The sequence below is a fragment of the Calidris pugnax genome, unplaced genomic scaffold (assembly GCF_001431845.1).
Source record: "Calidris pugnax isolate Ruff unplaced genomic scaffold, ASM143184v1 scaffold32, whole genome shotgun sequence".
Lineage (NCBI taxonomy): Eukaryota > Metazoa > Chordata > Aves > Charadriiformes > Scolopacidae > Calidris > Calidris pugnax.
In genome coordinates this window covers 271,960-288,210 of record NW_015090783.1, presented here as the reverse complement: position 1 = coordinate 288,210, position 16,251 = coordinate 271,960, and the positions used below count along the sequence as shown (strand labels likewise).

General features: G+C 52.0%; 1 protein-coding gene across 4 annotated transcripts in view; it reads left to right on the top strand.

Annotated features, from left to right (window-relative positions):
- Positions 1-16,251, top strand: part of RPH3A (rabphilin 3A) — a 46,691-nt gene that overhangs the window by 16,981 nt on the left and 13,459 nt on the right. For 2 of the 4 annotated variants that reach the window (XM_014965126.1, XM_014965117.1), the window contains exons 2-8: positions 3,373-3,587; positions 4,166-4,180; positions 4,992-5,135; positions 13,294-13,423; positions 14,128-14,214; positions 14,699-14,864; positions 15,327-15,368. In XM_014965126.1, coding sequence (XP_014820612.1) covers positions 3,511-3,587; positions 4,166-4,180; positions 4,992-5,135; positions 13,294-13,423; positions 14,128-14,214; positions 14,699-14,864; positions 15,327-15,368 — 661 coding nt within the window. In that variant the 5' untranslated portion in view covers positions 3,373-3,510. The remainder of the gene's footprint in view (positions 1-3,372; positions 3,588-4,165; positions 4,181-4,991; positions 5,136-13,293; positions 13,424-14,127; positions 14,215-14,698; positions 14,865-15,326; positions 15,369-16,251) is intronic. The other 2 variants (XM_014965134.1, XM_014965141.1) reach the window with 2 other exon arrangements.

Below are 16,251 nucleotides of genomic sequence, written 5' to 3'. Positions count from 1 at the left end.
TTTTTTTTTTTTTTTTTTTTTTTTTTTTTTTTTCCCCAGTTGTGCTGCAGGCAGGAGAAAGCAATTCAAATGCAGGTGCTGCGAGCAATGCAGGCGGGAGGCTGCTGCTGCGGGGGCATCCCAGTGGGTACCCCGTGCCAGCTCCGCAGAGGAGATGGATGGGGGTGGGAAATGCACGGATTGGGAAAATAATTGAGCTCACAAAAGCTTCCCCATTGGTGGGGGGGGGTCCTAAGGAAGGGGCAATTTGTTTCCTCCTCCATGCCTTGTGCTCTCATTCGTGTTGCAGCAAAGCTGACCCCTTTGTGGATGGATTGCCTTTTTATCTTTTATTTCTACCTTAATGACTGTAAAGGGAGGTTTGACCTGAGCGTTTCCCTTTGCAAGCAATATCTGGTGGGTGATGCTGTCTGTGAGCCCACAAGCTGTTTTTTTTTTTTTTTTTTTTTCCCCAGTTGTGCTGCAGGCAGGAGAAAGCAATTCAAATGCAGGTGCTGCGAGCAATGCAGGCGGGAGGCTGCTGCTGCGGGGGCATCCCAGTGGGTACCCCGTGCCAGCTCCGCAGAGGAGATGGATGGGGGTGGGAAATGCACGGATTGGGAAAATAATTGAGCTCACAAAAGCTTCCCCATTGGTGGGGGGGGGTCCTAAGGAAGGGGCAATTTGTTTCCTCCTCCATGCCTTGTGCTCTCATTCGTGTTGCAGCAAAGCTGACCCCTTTGTGGATGGATTGCCTTTTTATCTTTTATTTCTACCTTAATGACTGTAAAGGGAGGTTTGACCTGAGCGTTTCCCTTTGCAAGCAATATCTGGTGGGTGATGCTGTCTGTGAGCCCACAAGCTGCACCCTCTGCTCTTGGGGACCCTCCCAAGATGGGTCTGGGTGTGACAATGACTCACAGCAAAATGGGAGCATCCCCTGGCACCCCATGGGCTGCACAAGGGTGAGGGGCTGCGAAGGGGGATGGGTCCTACCCTGTCCTTGGCTGCGGAACACTGCTCTGCCTGTGGCGTTCCCATGTGTAAAAGCACTGGTTTTCCCCAAAAAAGATGATGGGATGGATGGTTCCATCCCTGAGCAGTGGGCGATGCTGCTTGGTGTCACCTTGGGCTTTGCTGTCCAGTCCCCGTCCCCATGCAGTGAGTCAGGGTGGCGGGTGGAGGGGTAAAACACCCCCAAAAAGTGGCAATAATTTAGTACTCAGGCTCTGAATTTTGCATCACTTTATTTTTTAATGAAAATTGTCAGTTTTGCTAAAAGGAGGAGGGTTTGAAGAGGTCCCTGTCTTGATGAATCTTTTGAAGATGAGTAGACACAAGATTGTGTTCAGGTCCTGTTGCCGCATCCCCCTCCAGTGCTTCTCCAGGTTTCATTTCACAAAAAACTTTAGTAAACTAACCCAAAAAAGGAGGAGTTTTGTTCCGGAGGGAATGTGGTTTGGGGGAGGACGGCGAGATGTGCTGGGTTTTGTGAGGTAAAGTTCCCTAATTCGTAGATTTTTCTCCGAAACGGAAACATCCTCTTCCACCCCAAAAAAGATGATGGGATGGATGGTTCCATCCCTGGGCAGTGGGCGATGCTGCTTGGCGTCACCTTGGGCTTTGCCATCCAGTCCCCATCCCGATGCGGTGAGTCAGGGTGGCGGGTGGAGGGGTAAAACACCCCCAAAAAGTGGCAATAATTTAGTACTCAGGCTCTGAATTTTGCATCACTTTATTTTTTAATGAAAATTGTCAGTTTTGCTAAAAGGAGGAGGGTTTGAAGAGGTCCCTGTCTTGATGAATCTTTTGAAGATGAGTAGACACAAGATTGTGTTCAGGTCCTGTTGCCGCATCCCCCTCCAGTGCTTCTCCAGGTTTCATTTCACAAAAAACTTTAGTAAACTAACCCAAAAAAGGAGGAGTTTTGTTCCGGAGGGAATGTGGTTTGGGGGAGGACGGCGAGATGTGCTGGGTTTTGTGAGGTAAAGTTCCCTAATTCGTAGATTTTTCTCCGAAACGGAAACATCCTCTTCCATCCCAGCTCTGAAGCCTCATAATTAATGTGAGGTCAGGCATCTCATTAATTACATCCGCACTGAGTGCGACTGTGTTGCCCTCCAGGGAGGGTGGTGGTTGTAGGCTCCTGCATCTCATGATATTGAGACAGCGACTGAAGCGACTTGCAAAAACTTTAGTGAACTAACCCAAAAAAGGAGGAGTTTTGTTCCGGAGGGAATGTGGTTTGGGGGAGGACGGCGAGATGTGCTGGGTTTTGTGAGGTAAAGTTCCCTCATTTGTAGATTTTTCCCCGAAACGGAAACATCCTCTTCCGTCCCAGCTCTGAAGCCTCATAATTAATGTGAGGTCAGGCATCTCATTAATTACATCCGCACTGAGTGCGACTGTGTTGCCCTCCAGGGAGGGTGGTGGTTGTAGGCTCCTGCGTCTCATGATATTGAGACAGCAACTGAAGCGACGTTCCTGTTTCTCTCCCACTCCTCTTAATGCCAGAAATAAAGCCCTGCCCAATGTAATTTTGGGTTTTTTCTTTGTTTTTTTTTTTTTTTTTTTTGATGATGTAAAAGTATTAGATATGTCAAATAATAGTTTAGAAATAAACTAATGTCAACAAAGACCGATGGTTTTAAACTAACTTGTTTATTCACAGAAATCAATTATCATTCCTCATGTTAAAATGCATCTGTGATGCTGCTTGGCGTCACCTTGGGCTTTGCCATCCAGTCCCCATCCCGATGCGGTGAGTCAGGGTGGCGGGTGGAGGGGTAAAACACCCCCCAAAAAGTGGCAATAATTTAGTACTCAGGCTCTGAATTTTGCATCACTTTATTTTTTAATGAAAATTGTCAGTTTTGCTAAAAGGAGGAGGGTTTGAAGAGGTCCCTGTCTTGATGAATCTTTTGAAGATGAGTAGACACAAGATTGTGTTCAGGTCCTGTTGCCGCATCCCCCTCCAGTGCTTCTCCAGGTTTCATTTCACAAAAAACTTTAGTAAACTAACCCAAAAAAGGAGGAGTTTTGTTCCGGAGGGAATGTGGTTTGGGGGAGGACGGCGAGATGTGCTGGGTTTTGTGAGGTAAAGTTCCCTAATTCGTAGATTTTTCTCCGAAACGGAAACATCCTCTTCCATCCCAGCTCTGAAGCCTCATAATTAATGTGAGGTCAGGCATCTCATTAATTACATCCGCACTGAGTGCGACTGTGTTGCCCTCCAGGGAGGGTGGTGGTTGTAGGCTCCTGCATCTCATGATATTGAGACAGCGACTGAAGCGACGTTCCTGTTTCTCTCCCACTCCTCTTAATACCAGAAATAAAGCCCTGCCCAACGTAATTTTGGGTTTTTTCTTTTTTTTTTTTTTTTTTTCCCTCCAGCCTGAAAGCACCGGGTTACTTTCGTCAGTGTCACTGCCATCGGAGGGCACGGGCAGAGAAGTGAAGTGATTGTTGGCACTCGTTGGCGGAGCACCGGTGTGCCCAGACCCGCTCCGCGTGTCCCCTCGGCAGCCGGTGATGACCGACGCGGTGGTGGGTGGCAGCTCTGACCGGTGGATGTGCCCCAGCGACAGGACCATGTCTCTCCGGGCCAGGTGAGAGGAGGGGACCAGGGTCACAGGGATGCTGCTGGTGTGGGAAGGAGGGGAGTCCCTTGGAGGGAGGTGATATGGGTGCAACCACCCTGGTTCCTCCACTGGGGACACTGGGAATTGGGTTTGCACTGGTTGGATGGGGACGTTTTGCCATGGTGCCTCCTAAACCCTCTGAGAAAGGTGGTGGGGATGGACCCATGGGTGTGCATGGACCCATGGGTGTGCATGCACCCCTGCGCTGGTGAGGAGCCCCGTCCATCTGTCAGGATGCCCTCCACCTTGCTGCATCCCACCATGTGGAAGGTCTCCAGCCCGGCTGGATGGGTGGTGGCAGCACCCATGGATGGGAGCTGGTTTTGGGTGCCTGGATGATGCAGGGGCTGGGAAAAACTCATGTTTGGAGCTCACTGCTCTGCACTGCTTTGGAGGAGCAGCAGGGACAGCTGGTGGAGGGGGGGTGTGCTGTTGGGGACTGTCACCCCCTGAGGTGGGGAGAGCGTTGGCTGTGCCCAGGCTGAGCTGTCCTTGTCCCTTCTCTCACCTAATCCTTGTTCCCTCTCTTTCCCTGTGCCTCCCAGCAGCGAGAAGGAGCAGTAAGTATCTCGCTTGGGTTTTTGGTTTTTTTGGCCTATTGCTCTTTACCTGCTACTGGTATGGTCTTGAGAACACAGGAAAATCTTGGCCCTGGATGCAAGAAAAAAAAACAAAATAATTTATTTTGGGACGCCTTCTATAGAGTTTTTAAGGTTTGAAGGTTTAAGACTGAATTTTAAGGTTTAAGTGCAGGTCTGCTCAGCGCAGGGGAGAAAGACCTGGGGAAGGGCTTTAGATGAGCAGGACGAGGGGAGAAGGGATATTTGCCTGTTGTGTCCTTCGTTAGCATTGCCCCTCTGCCGCCTGCAGGGCTGAGTGGCAGACATTATGGTGTCAGCAGGTTAAAGCTGCCTGATGGCCAGGCTCTGCTCACCCTGCGAAAGGATCTCTGGAGATGATGTTAGGAGAGGAAAAGCTCCCATGTTTGATGAAATGCACCCAAAAACCACCCACTTCTGCGGCCATCACCGCAGCTCACTGGGAAACCCGATGTTACCCGACAGGGAGCAGGGTGCAAAATTAGCCATGTCAATTAATGCTTAACATGGAAATCTTTTTGAAAAGGAAATTGGTTTTCTCCTTGCAAAACAAGTGTTTCCATATGAACCCTCCCCCAAAATGGAAATAAGAGCTTCCAGCTGGTGGCTGGGGGCCGTTTGCAGGTGTCCTGCTAGAATAGAGGTTGGAGGTGCAGCATATCCCTTCTTCCCTGGGCTTGGGAATTGGCTATGGCCCTCACGCATGTGTGATTGCCCACACGCACGTGTGACTACACACGTATGATCTGTGGACAAAATCCTCTCCCCACAGGCTCCCCGCTGGCTGGGGGGCACGGGGTGGCCAGCCCGACCGGCAGCGCAAGGGCGAGGAGCTGACGGACGAGGAGAAGGAGATCATCAACCGAGTCATCGCCCGGGCCGAGAAGATGGAGGAGATGGAGCAGGAGCGCATCGGGTAAGGCGGCGGCGGTGGCACCGGCACCACCATCCTGGTGGGGACGGGAGGGACCCTGAGCCTTTAGTGCCCAGCTCAGCCCAAACCACGGCAGGGGGTGAAGCACTCGCTTGGCTGCTTTCCTGGCCGGCAGCTACTGCACTGCAGTGTTTCTCCTGAAAGGGAGCCTGCGGGGGATCTTTTTGAGCCGGCGTTGGTCCTTGGCCAGGAGGAACCTGTAAGCAGGGGAGGGAGCTGCTCGGCGTGCTGCTGTGTTCTGGACCAAGAATTTATCGTCTCATTGATTTCCTTTTTTTTCCTTTTTGGTCCAGAAGGGATCATTAATAACATCTTATTTAGGGGAGTGAAGCTTCTGCTGCTTGCCCGCTCCTGAGCTCCAACACCCTTGAGCACGGGCAAAGCCACGGCTCACCAAAAGGTGTTTTGTCTTGTTTTGGGAGCACAGATGGATCCATCACCCCCTCCGGCCGTGTGTCCTGGCAGTTGATCCCTCCTGCCAGCCAGAAACAGGCTGTCTGTGAAGCTGAATAGGTCTGAGTGATGCCCAGCCTGGGGGCTGGCCACGCGTTGGGACCAGCTCCTGGGGGGGCTGGTGCTGCCCCAGCTGCATCCGTGGTGGGGTAGGAGGGAGCCAGCGTGGAGCAGAGGGCAAGAAGTGCCCGTGTTTGCTTTTAATGTATCTCTACCCTGCCTGGGCAAAGGTACCAGGCGAAGCAATACTGCTAATTAGGTATCGACGAGCTGTGCTGGGGATGGTTTTCCGGAGGGGGATCTCCATAATCCCGTTTGTCAGGCGTCATGCCTTTTTTCATTACAGCAGAGCGTTTTATTCTTGCTGAGCTTCAGCATCGACTGCTTTTTTTCTTTCTTTTTTTTTTTTTTTTTAAATTTTAACTTGCAGGGAAAATGCTCAGGCCCAGGCAGGAGCTGTGCTCGCTGCTGCCTGGGAGAATGTCAAAGCCCCTCTTGTAGCTCGGGGACAGCTTTGCTCAGCAAACAGGCGCGTGGTCCTGCGGGGCAGCTGCTTGGTGAAATGCAGAGAGGACCTGCCTGGACCTGCTGAGCCTCACACCACAGCCAGAGCTTTAATCCATCACCCCGGCTGCTTAATAACTCTTAAATATTGGGTATACATTTGCCATGAAGGCACGGGGTGCTTCAGCTTCAGCACACGATCTTCCTTGGTGGCTGCAGACAGTGGCCTCCAAAACGGTGGATTTTTTTACTTGTTTTTAGAAATACTTTGTGAGGAGCGGGTCTGTGAACAGCGTAGGAGGTGTCGCCTCGATGGTGGCTGTTTGTGCTGCCCTGGGCTCGGCGTGTGCCCTGTGGAAGTGCTGCTCCCCTGGGTGCAGGGTGGCTCCCCGGCTGGCACTGCCTTGAATTACGTGCAACGCTTTCCTCTCCCGGCTTCCCAGCAGAAACCAGGTGAAAGCAGCTATGAATGGTGGTGATTCATTCCCCAAAAGTGCTTAGAAACAGCATTTCCCCAGCTTTGCCAATTTGCAGCCTGGTAGGAATTAATCTCGAACACGATGCTCTTTGGATTATGCTTAAATGAACTTTGGCAGTGGGGAAGAGATTTATTTTTTATTTTAATTTTTTTTTGCATTGTGCATTCCTGCAGAAACCTCTCTCCCTTTCGTCAGCCGAGTCAGAGGAGGTTTTTCCTCCTCATTCATGAAAAAGCTGGGGCGGAGGACGCGGTGCGGTGCCGGGAGCGGAGCAGGGGAAGGCTGGCGGATGCGCGGTGGCAGCTGATTTCCCTCCCGCCCGTGGGCGTAGCGGGAGCCCTGCCAGCTCCTTTGTGTTTGTTGGCTTGCACAACAAGGGCTGTAGGATGTGCCGCTACAGAAACAGGGGAGACAGAGCCCGTATCCCTCTCGTACAGAGTCAACCGTTCGGGCGCTGCTCGGACGTTATCCAGAATAGCTCCTTATATTACAAAATAATCTGGGTTTGCCAGGCGGGGACACAGCGGTTGTGATAGTGTCCCTCGGTCGGATAGGCTTCTCTAGGGAGCTGGCCCTGGAAAGCCTGATTTTCTGCAGTTTTCTGGGATTTTTGTATTCCTATAAAGGGTGAGGGGAAAGGAAGATCTATTAAAAACCAGTTTTGGTTAATTTAAGGAATAGCTTACATGAAATGAATGCACCTCCCTCAAGGAGAACATGCAATAAATACTTGGAGTTGTCTTAATAAGTGGATGTGTTTTGAGGGGGTGGATTTGAGTTTCTCAGATAGGCTTTGTGATTGCTCAGGTACTACAGCTGGGTGCTGGCTGCAGATGGACCTCCTCGTGCCTTGAAATCCCTCCTGATTTAGTGCCCAACCATCTCCTCCTTCCTTCTCCTGCCCTCTTGCGTCCCCTCTCCCACATCCCATGTCCCACTAGCACCTTACCTCAGCTGGCCAGGACAGGGTGAGAACAAATCGATGCTGCTTGTTGAGAAGATGTTTGTGGAATTGGACTTCATGTCAAATCCAGCTCAAATTAATCTAGTGAAAGAGTATTTTTAGCACCGGGGGTGGACGGAGGCCCGTGAGATACGTGATCTGGATGCTGATGAAGATTGTAGGACAGGGACACTTTGGTTTGTGTTTTGGTTTTCTTTTTTTTCTTTTTTTTTTCTTTTTTGGCCAGGTCATTGTCTCATAGCACAGAGAAGGATAACAGGAGCTGAAATCATCTTAAGCAGCGATTCAGCAAGAGCTCATTGGGCGTGAGCTGGAGGACTTTACAACTGCCGGGGGATTAGGATAATCCTTTGGGCCAGTTTGGGACACAGGGGCTGAAAGCTGGTGGACAAAGAGGACCTGTGGAGGGATGGATCCATTCTTGTCCCTTCTCCTTCTTGGTTTGTGCTCAGGGGTTCCCTGCGGTGCTTCTGTGCCATCTCCTGCCATGGATCTCTGGTGGTGGTGATGGTGAGGCTCCAGACACCATGCACAAGGAGCCTGTTCCTCCCAGCTGACGTGGGAGCACCTGCAGACACTAATTTGCTCCGTTATGCACCTATAATTGGCTGCCATCAATAACCCACCAAGTCTGCTCTGCTGCCTAATGAGGTCCAGCGTGCTCTCAGCATCGGAGGAAATATCTTAAACCATCCAAAGTTAGAAACTGCCATTTCTGGAGAGCACCTTGCGGCACGGAGCTGGTTCTCCCAAGGGTGATGTGACACATCACTCCTGGATCTGGCCGTGCCCCTGACTGGGTGCAGTTATTCCCTTCCCTCTGCTCTCCTCTAAAAGTGTGCTGGTTTGACTGTCTCCCCGTGGGTCACAGCCCCTCACCTTTCCTCTGAGAGGACCAGCTATCAAGCAGGATTGCATTTTAATTTGGCTGCTTATTGCTGGGATGACACATGCATAATGCTGGAGCAGATGGCTGAAGTCACTGGGGATTAAGTCATTAACCTCCGTGGCCAGCAGCAGAGATGCTCTCTGGGGACCACAGGCTCTTATTTTCTACTTCGTGTTCAGGCAACACAAAAATAAAAATAGGGGCCAGGAAGAGCAGGGTAGTTGCTGGAGGCAGACAGCAATCTCTCCTGAGATGCCTGCTTCTAGAAGAGATGAGGTTAATTCATGGCCAGAAGACAGCTCGCGCGTTTCCTGAATTTTTGTGGGGTTTTGGTTTTGTTCCCCTTCCCCTCCCTCCCCCCCCCAAAAAAACCCCAAACCCCGTCCTCCTCTAATTTCTGAGACTGGGATGAAACTGCAAAATAACAGCCCTCCTGTAACACATCACAGGAGGCAGCAAGTACCCAGAGTGATGGACTCTCATGGGACGGGGTACTTGGAAATGCACGAGTCCCCCTGCCCTCCTTGGGCACCTTCCCTCTGTAGTGAGGGCTCTCAGCAGAGGACGAGCTTTGAAACTCGACCTGTAAAAGCTCAAATCATGTCTTACCTTTAGTTACCTGTGCGTTCGTAAGGGAAGAAAATTACTCCTAATATTTCATCCTGATTTTAATTATGTTTTCTTTAATCTGTAGCTTGGTTCCTTTTCTTGTCTCTCTTATATCATTGAAATTAGCCTTAATTTAATATTCAGCCCTTTAAGGCACATGATTTCCCCACGGAGCCATGTCAGTGCTTAATTCTGGAGGCACTTTGTGACCTCCTTTGTGTTTTACTTTAATTTCTTTTTTTTGCCATGTAAGTGATGGCTGAGTCCTTCCCCGTTGGTTCCTGCGTGGGGCTGGAGAGAAGGTCCTTCCTCTCAGGTGGGGTCCCTCTCCCACCCCCGCGCAGCGCTGCGGTGTCTGCTGCATTAAATGTCCTCCGCCACGCGGTTAAAACCCCATTAGGCAGGTCTTTAGCCATTCATTTCTGCCGAGTGGCAATGAATATTTAAACACAACAAACTCTTGCCTGCCTGCCCCGCTGTTAAGTCCTGTTTCCCCAGTTCATCAGCACTTCATGCCAGTGACTCTCTGTCCCTCTCTGGTCCTGGCGCAGGAGAAAATGCCGATGCTGTAGGACTGAGATGGTCCCTCAGCCTGGGAGATGTTTGCAGGTCTTCCTCCCAACGCCAGCCTTCCTCCTGGGTATGAGCAGGGGAGGGAAGGGGAGGTCTCCCCCCAGCCCTCGCTGCCCCGGGGCTGCTCGCCTTTCTCTTCCAACCCCCGTATTTATGGGGCCAGGCAGATATTATATTATCAGGGGACTGTTTTATTGCCCTTATTCATCTCAGGTGCCCATTAAGCATTTCAGATATAGAATACCGCCCAGTTCCTATATCTTGCTCCCATCAGTGACTAATACATATTTCTTTGGCAGATGACGGATGCTCTCCCTCTCCACGGGGCTGGCTCCGGGAGCGACGATGCTCCTGGGTGCTGGACTCAGCCAGCTCCAAGCCACTGGCTTCAATTACTCCTCTTTTGGGGCTTTTTTTTTTTTTTTTTTAGCAGCCCATCTTCAGCTGGGCATCTCTAAATCTGCATGACAGGTGGTGCAAACACACTGGCATGTATTTTCTGACGTTTGGGGCTTTTTTTTTTTTTTTTTTTACCCTATTTTAACAGTTTGAGGCATATTTCCTGCTCTTTGAAGTGATTCTTTACAGAGGCCAGAGGGATGGGCACTTTGAAGTGCGCATAATGGTAAGGAAGATGTTGCTCTAGTCCTGGAGACGTGCAGGGGAGAGCGATGAATTGGCTGGCTATTTTATGTGCAATAAAAATGATATCTAGGGGAGAGAGGGAGAGAAAAAGCTTTTGGGAAGGCAGAAAGCTCATTCCTGGCTGCTTCCCTGGGCAAGAGCAAGGCATTCCACCAGTTATCAGTGGGTGAACAGCCTGTGTGGGGGGCTCCAACATGTGTGTAGGGTGGTGCTGGATGAAGTCAAAGAGAAACCTGGGCTTTTTGCTCCCAGTTATCCCCTTAATCAGGAGCTTCCCAGCCCCTGGGTCTCGGCGTGGTACCCCCTTTTCCCAGGTCCTGCCCTCTGATGTGAACCTGGCAGAAAGGACTTAAATATTAATGTTTTGTAGAGTCCTCTCATGACAGCGTTTGAATTAGGGGGAAAAGAAAAGCCTGGTTTCTCCAGCTTGAATGGATTTTTTAATTAGGCAAAAGTGCTTTGCTTGGAACTGGTGCCACAGGTGTGTGTACTGGCTGCTGCAGCTCTTCCACTGGTTTAAAAAAAACCTCTTAAGGAGCTCCTTCTGGTAAATGAGAGACTGGGAAAGATTTTGCAGCTAAATAATGAATCTCTTGACGTGCAAAAGCTTTTTTTTTTTTTCCTCTCCTTTGCTTTGATTGTGCCATTTGTTCTAGTTTCTATAATAAGTTTGTTTGGGCTTGCAGATTTCCAACTGGAAGCTGCTTCTCTTGGAGCCGAGCTCTTGCAGCACAGGGTGGGGAACTGAGGAAGATCCATATGCTTCGCTGCTAGGAAAATACAGGTTTTGCCCCAAAAATGTTTTCCCTGCCCGGGTGGGAGCAACGTGCTGCGACAGAAGCTGAATGTTGTTGGCTATTTGCTGTTGGGGGCTCTTGGTGGGGACCCCACGTTGCCTGTGGTGGGATGTGGGTTGGTGACAACTGTGGTGCGATTCATATATTTTTAAATCAGACGTGGTTTAAGAACAGTTAGTTTCCAGGTTTTAATTGGAACGCTGCTCATTGCTGGCCGGGTGTTTATGGGAATCTGTGTTTGCAGCAGGGTGTACGGGCCGTGGAGCTTGGAAAGGCACCAAGGGCAGATGATGGCTTATTCTGTAGGAAGAAATCACCTCTGGATCACCTGCAAAGCAGCGAGCAGATGCTCAAGGGCAGGGGCAGGGAGTTGGGTGAGCAGATAGCTGGCCAGCTAAGAGCAGAGTGGAAAATCATTAAAGCACTCAGAGGATGTTATTTTTCAACAAAAACTGTTTTGTTCAGGGAAACAAACTGGCTCGGGGTGAGAAGCAGAATTGCTGTATTTAGGGAGCCCCTGGTCATGTCGCTGCTGAAACTTCAGGCGATGAAGACTGAAGGAACTTGTGAGCTCGCCCATCTGCTGTCTGGTGACACCGTAGCTGTGAACGTAGTGATTTCTCCCAACTGCTGACTCCGTCTGGCTCCACTGGCTGCTCCAGCCCCCAGTCCAGCTTTCCTGGGCTCCTCACTGGAAATGGGCTGCGGGTTCACTAATAACCCTCAGGAGGCACCTCCACATCAGCAGCCCTGAATGCGCTTGAGCTCGGGGAGATCAGCCCCTGCGTGGGGGGAAGTGGGAAGGTCACTGGTGGGTTTTAGCACGGCCGATGTCTTCCACCTAAACGAGGTGTTGTAATAACACAGCTTTGGTCAGATGACATACGCTGAGTCACTGAGCCGTGTCCCCACTTTGGGCTGGTGAAGTGCTTTGAGATGCTCCCGTTGACTGCAGCGAGTTTCCAACAGGGCATCTTATGAGCTAGAATAGGTTGCCCGTTCCACAATGCTTTATTTCCCCACCACCTCCCCCCACTTTTGCTGCTCTTCCTTTATCAATCCCCCCATGTCCAATAACACCCTGCCTTTCCCACGTGCAGTCCACGGGCTGCCAGCCCTCCTGAGACCAACCACGGAGGCACCCTAGGTAGAGGAGACCTCATATATATTGTTTATGAGCGATTAGGAGGTGCTGGCAGCCCAGCCGCCATAAATCTGAAGCTGTCATCAGACATGTGGGGAAATGTCTTTTAAACATCAGGGTTTTGGTTTTTTTTACAGCACGCCGTGTGAGCGGCTCTGTCGGATATGGGTCAGGCTGCCGTGGGAGCGGGTGGCAGCCCCGCGGGCGAGGGGGGCTCTCTCCGGTGGGCTTGGGTCTCCCCCTCCCTTTCTTCATTCCTTCTCCCTCCTTGCTGAATGGCATAAATAATGCATCCTTTTTTTCCCTTCCAGTGCTATTTTTAGGGCCAGGATTCTGGGTTAACTGAGTGTACCACTCGCTGCAGCTCTCGGATGCTCGGCAGGCAGCTCACTCCTGCTCCTGCTCTGCAAACTGCTTTTGTCAGTCCTGTTTCTTGTTTTTTCAGAAGTTGCTGAACTGATTTATTTTTTTATTTTTTTTTTTTTACCTTTGCAGTAAACAGATGTGTTTTTATAGCCTGTCCTCCAGTGGGCTTTTTGCGTTTTACTCAAAGGGCTAAGAATTTCCATAAAGTAAATTATATGCGGTGTTTTTCTTAGAAAATGAGAGAACTAATTAATTCGTTCAGTCCTCCTGCCAGAGCCCTTCCAAGATCTCCTCTGGCAGCTCTTCCACGGGCAGTCGCTGGGACTGGCTGGAAAGTTTTCCATTTGTTGGGGGGGGGGGGGAAAAGCTGCTTCGCTGATGCCAAACCACTTTGTGCAGAGGTGCTGACCTGGATGGTTTTTGTCCACGTGTGTGGATGTGGGAGCTGGGGCCAGAGTCCACTCTCCAGCAGCATCAGTGGAAGTTAATAGTTGTGCAATATTTAGCTATAGGGGAATGTAATATTCCAACATATCCCCTGGGGTGTGTCTTTTTCCCCCGTTGCATTCCCACATCTGGAAGAGGAGATGCTCTGCGGGAAGTGCACCAGGAAAAGGGGCAGCTGGACCAAAGGCAGTAGCTGCCCTTTGGGAGTGGGATCCCTGCATCCCGGCTGCGCCATCCCTTTCCTGACAGCCCCTGTCCCCTCTCTGCCAGGAGACTCATGACCCGGCTGGAGGACATGCGCCGGAGCGTGCTGGGGGACGGGGTGAACCGCTGCATCCTCTGCGGGGAGCAGCTGGGGCCACGGGGATCCGCCTGCGTCGTCTGCGAGGACTGCAAGAAGGTGAGGCATCTCCCTGCCACCCGCTGCCGGGTGCAGCCCCCCCGGACCCACACATCCCCCCCTTTGGTCTAAAAACGGCCACCTCAGTCTTTGGGTGCACGTTTTGATTGCCCGCATCCCTCCGTGTGCAGCCCAAGGGGACACCCCTGGGGACTTCTGCAGTCATAGAATCATAGAATCATAGACTCATAGAATGGTTTGGGTTGGAAGGGACCTCAAAGATCATCTAGTTCCAACCCCCCTGCCCTGGGCAGGGACACCTCCCACTAGAGCAGGTTGCTCAAGGCCACATCCAGCCTGGCCTTGAACACTTCCAGGGATGGGGCGTCCACAACTTCCCTGGGCAACCTGTTCCAGTGTCTCACCACCCTCATAGTAAAAAATTTCTTTCTGATATCTAATCTGAATCTTTTTTTCTACCAATTTAAAACTGTTTCCCCTTGTCCTATCATTACCCTTCCTGGCAAAGAGTCCCTCCCCAGCTCTTCTATAGGCACCCTTCAGATATTGAAAGGCCGCTATAAGGTCTCCCCGGAGCCTTCTCTTCTCCAGGTAGTTGATGTTTGTGCTGGGAAAGCTCTCATTAACTGTCTCTCATTAACCATCTCTCATTAATGTGCTCCCAAGGGGTGATGCTGGTGCTGTGGGACCTCTGGGTGGCCGCGGCGTCTCCGTTGCCACCCAGAGCTTTGCTTTCTCTGCAGAACGTCTGCACCAAGTGTGGGGTGGAGACCACCAACAGCCGGCCCCACGCCATCTGGCTCTGCAAGATCTGCAGCGAGCAGCGGGAGGTAAGCACGGCAGCCCCTGGGGGGACATGGTCCCTCCCCTTGGTTTCACCCCAAGCACTGTCCCCACCCCAGACCTCTGGGACAGAACCAGCTCCAGATCAGGGGATGCTCCCAGGGGCTTTCAGCATGTGCCCCAGCACCATTAAACCTTGACCAGCTACTTGAGTCTGGTTCTGGTAGGATGATCTTGTTTTCTAGATACAATGCCTTTTTCTGTTTGTTTATTTTTCCCCAAAATGAAAGTCTTGGGCTGTCTTGGCCAGAGATCAGCTCCCTGCCACCTACAGTCTGCAAAAGCCAAAGTGTTAATTAATTAGTGGGAGGGGCTGTAGGATCACTGTGGGACAGGGGGGTGCAGGGGTGCCCGTCTTCCGTGTTGCCTGCTGGAGGCAGACGCCGCTGATGCAGGGGGGCAAACTCTGCCAGATCTGCACCCATCATCCCCCCAGGATGTGAGTGCCACCCCCCTGCTTGTACCCCCCAGGTGTGGAAACGCTCTGGCGCCTGGTTCTTCAAGGGTTTGCCCAAGCAAGTGCTGCCCCAGCCGATGCCTGTCAGCAAGAACAAGGGACCCCAAGCCCCCAGCGAGCCCAGCCCGTCGGAGCCGCCTGCCCAGGACCCAAAACTCCCCTCCCGTGCACCCACCCGAGGTAGGTACCAGTGGGGTGGTGACCCCCTCCCTCTGTGCCAGGGGCAGGGGTCCTGCCAGCGAGGCGTTGGGTCTTCTCCCCATCGTTTGGAAGGGCAAACCTGAGCAAAAAGCATCCAGAGTGGTTGTGTAGCTGCTGCCCATTTTCTAAAGGGTGCAGAAATTGCCCCACTGCCCTCCCTGTCCCCTGAGCCTTTCTCCAGGCTCTCCAAGTCAGGATGGCCAGGTTTGTAGGGACATCCTCAAGCCAAGAACCCCTGGGTGGGAGTCTGGGGCGGGGGGAGGCCGGCCAGGGGTTCAGGCAGCGCCTGGGTATGAACACGGTGATGCAGAAGCTTAGAAAAAACAAGAATAAAAAAGGAAACCTGGGGAAAGAGTGGCAGCAGAGCCTGGGTTGGCGTTGGCGGGGCAGGTGGGCTCCAGCTTCACCGCTTCTTGCTCTGTTTGTGCCCCCCCCTCCAAGGCCAGGCAGACGCCGGGCCCCCGGCCGAGCAGGACTCTGATGGTAAGCACCGATGTTCTCACCTTCCCCTGTGCTGCTGCCTCGGTGCTGCCTTGTGCTGACCCTCTTCTCTCCCCCCTTCCTTTCCCCATGGTGTTTTCCTGCTGGAGGCTGCAGCGGCAGGACCTCTTCTTGCTGCTGCCACCCACCGCGCGGGGACCGAGTTATTCTGGGGCTCCCCCACCTACTGCACACGCCTGGGCTGAAACGCTGCAATTTAGAGCGCTGAGCAGAATTGCCTCCGTAGGTGGTGTTTCCTGCTGCTGATTGACGGGTGTTTTTCTGGTTACTTAATGGCAGTCCTTAGAAAACCTCCCGTGGAAACTTTAGGAGGCTCTTGGGAGGGCTTGTGCATGTTGGCAAAGGATGGAGAAGCTGAGCTCCCTGCTCTGGGAAATGTTGGGTTTCCCCCACTGAAGTGCCGGTGCCCTGTGCCCAGGCTTGTGCCGTGCCCGGGTACCAGAGCAGGGTGAGGATGCAGGGTCTATTTTTTATGGTTATACCTTGTCCCCTCCAGCAGTCACAGCCCCCCAAAGCCCTGCCTGCATCGGTGTCTTTTTTAGTGATGCCAACCCAGGGGGCTGTGTTATGGGGCTGCAATCAGTGCCTCCTGCTCACAGGGGTGAAGCCACCTTCCTCCCCAGGGTTCCTCTTTCTAACCTCACATACACCCTGCGCTGCTCTGGACCTGTATCCCCCTGACTCTGCTGCTGGCACCGGCAGGAGCTGGGGTTGGGGGTGCTTCCAGACCGGCTGTGTTACTGGGAGTTAATTCGGAGTAATGGCCCCCGTTTTCACAGCTTGGCACAGGAACACCCTGGCGAGGAGATTACCCCATTCCCCTCTAGCACAGGCTGCTCCCAGTTGGGTGATGGTCAGGCTGGGA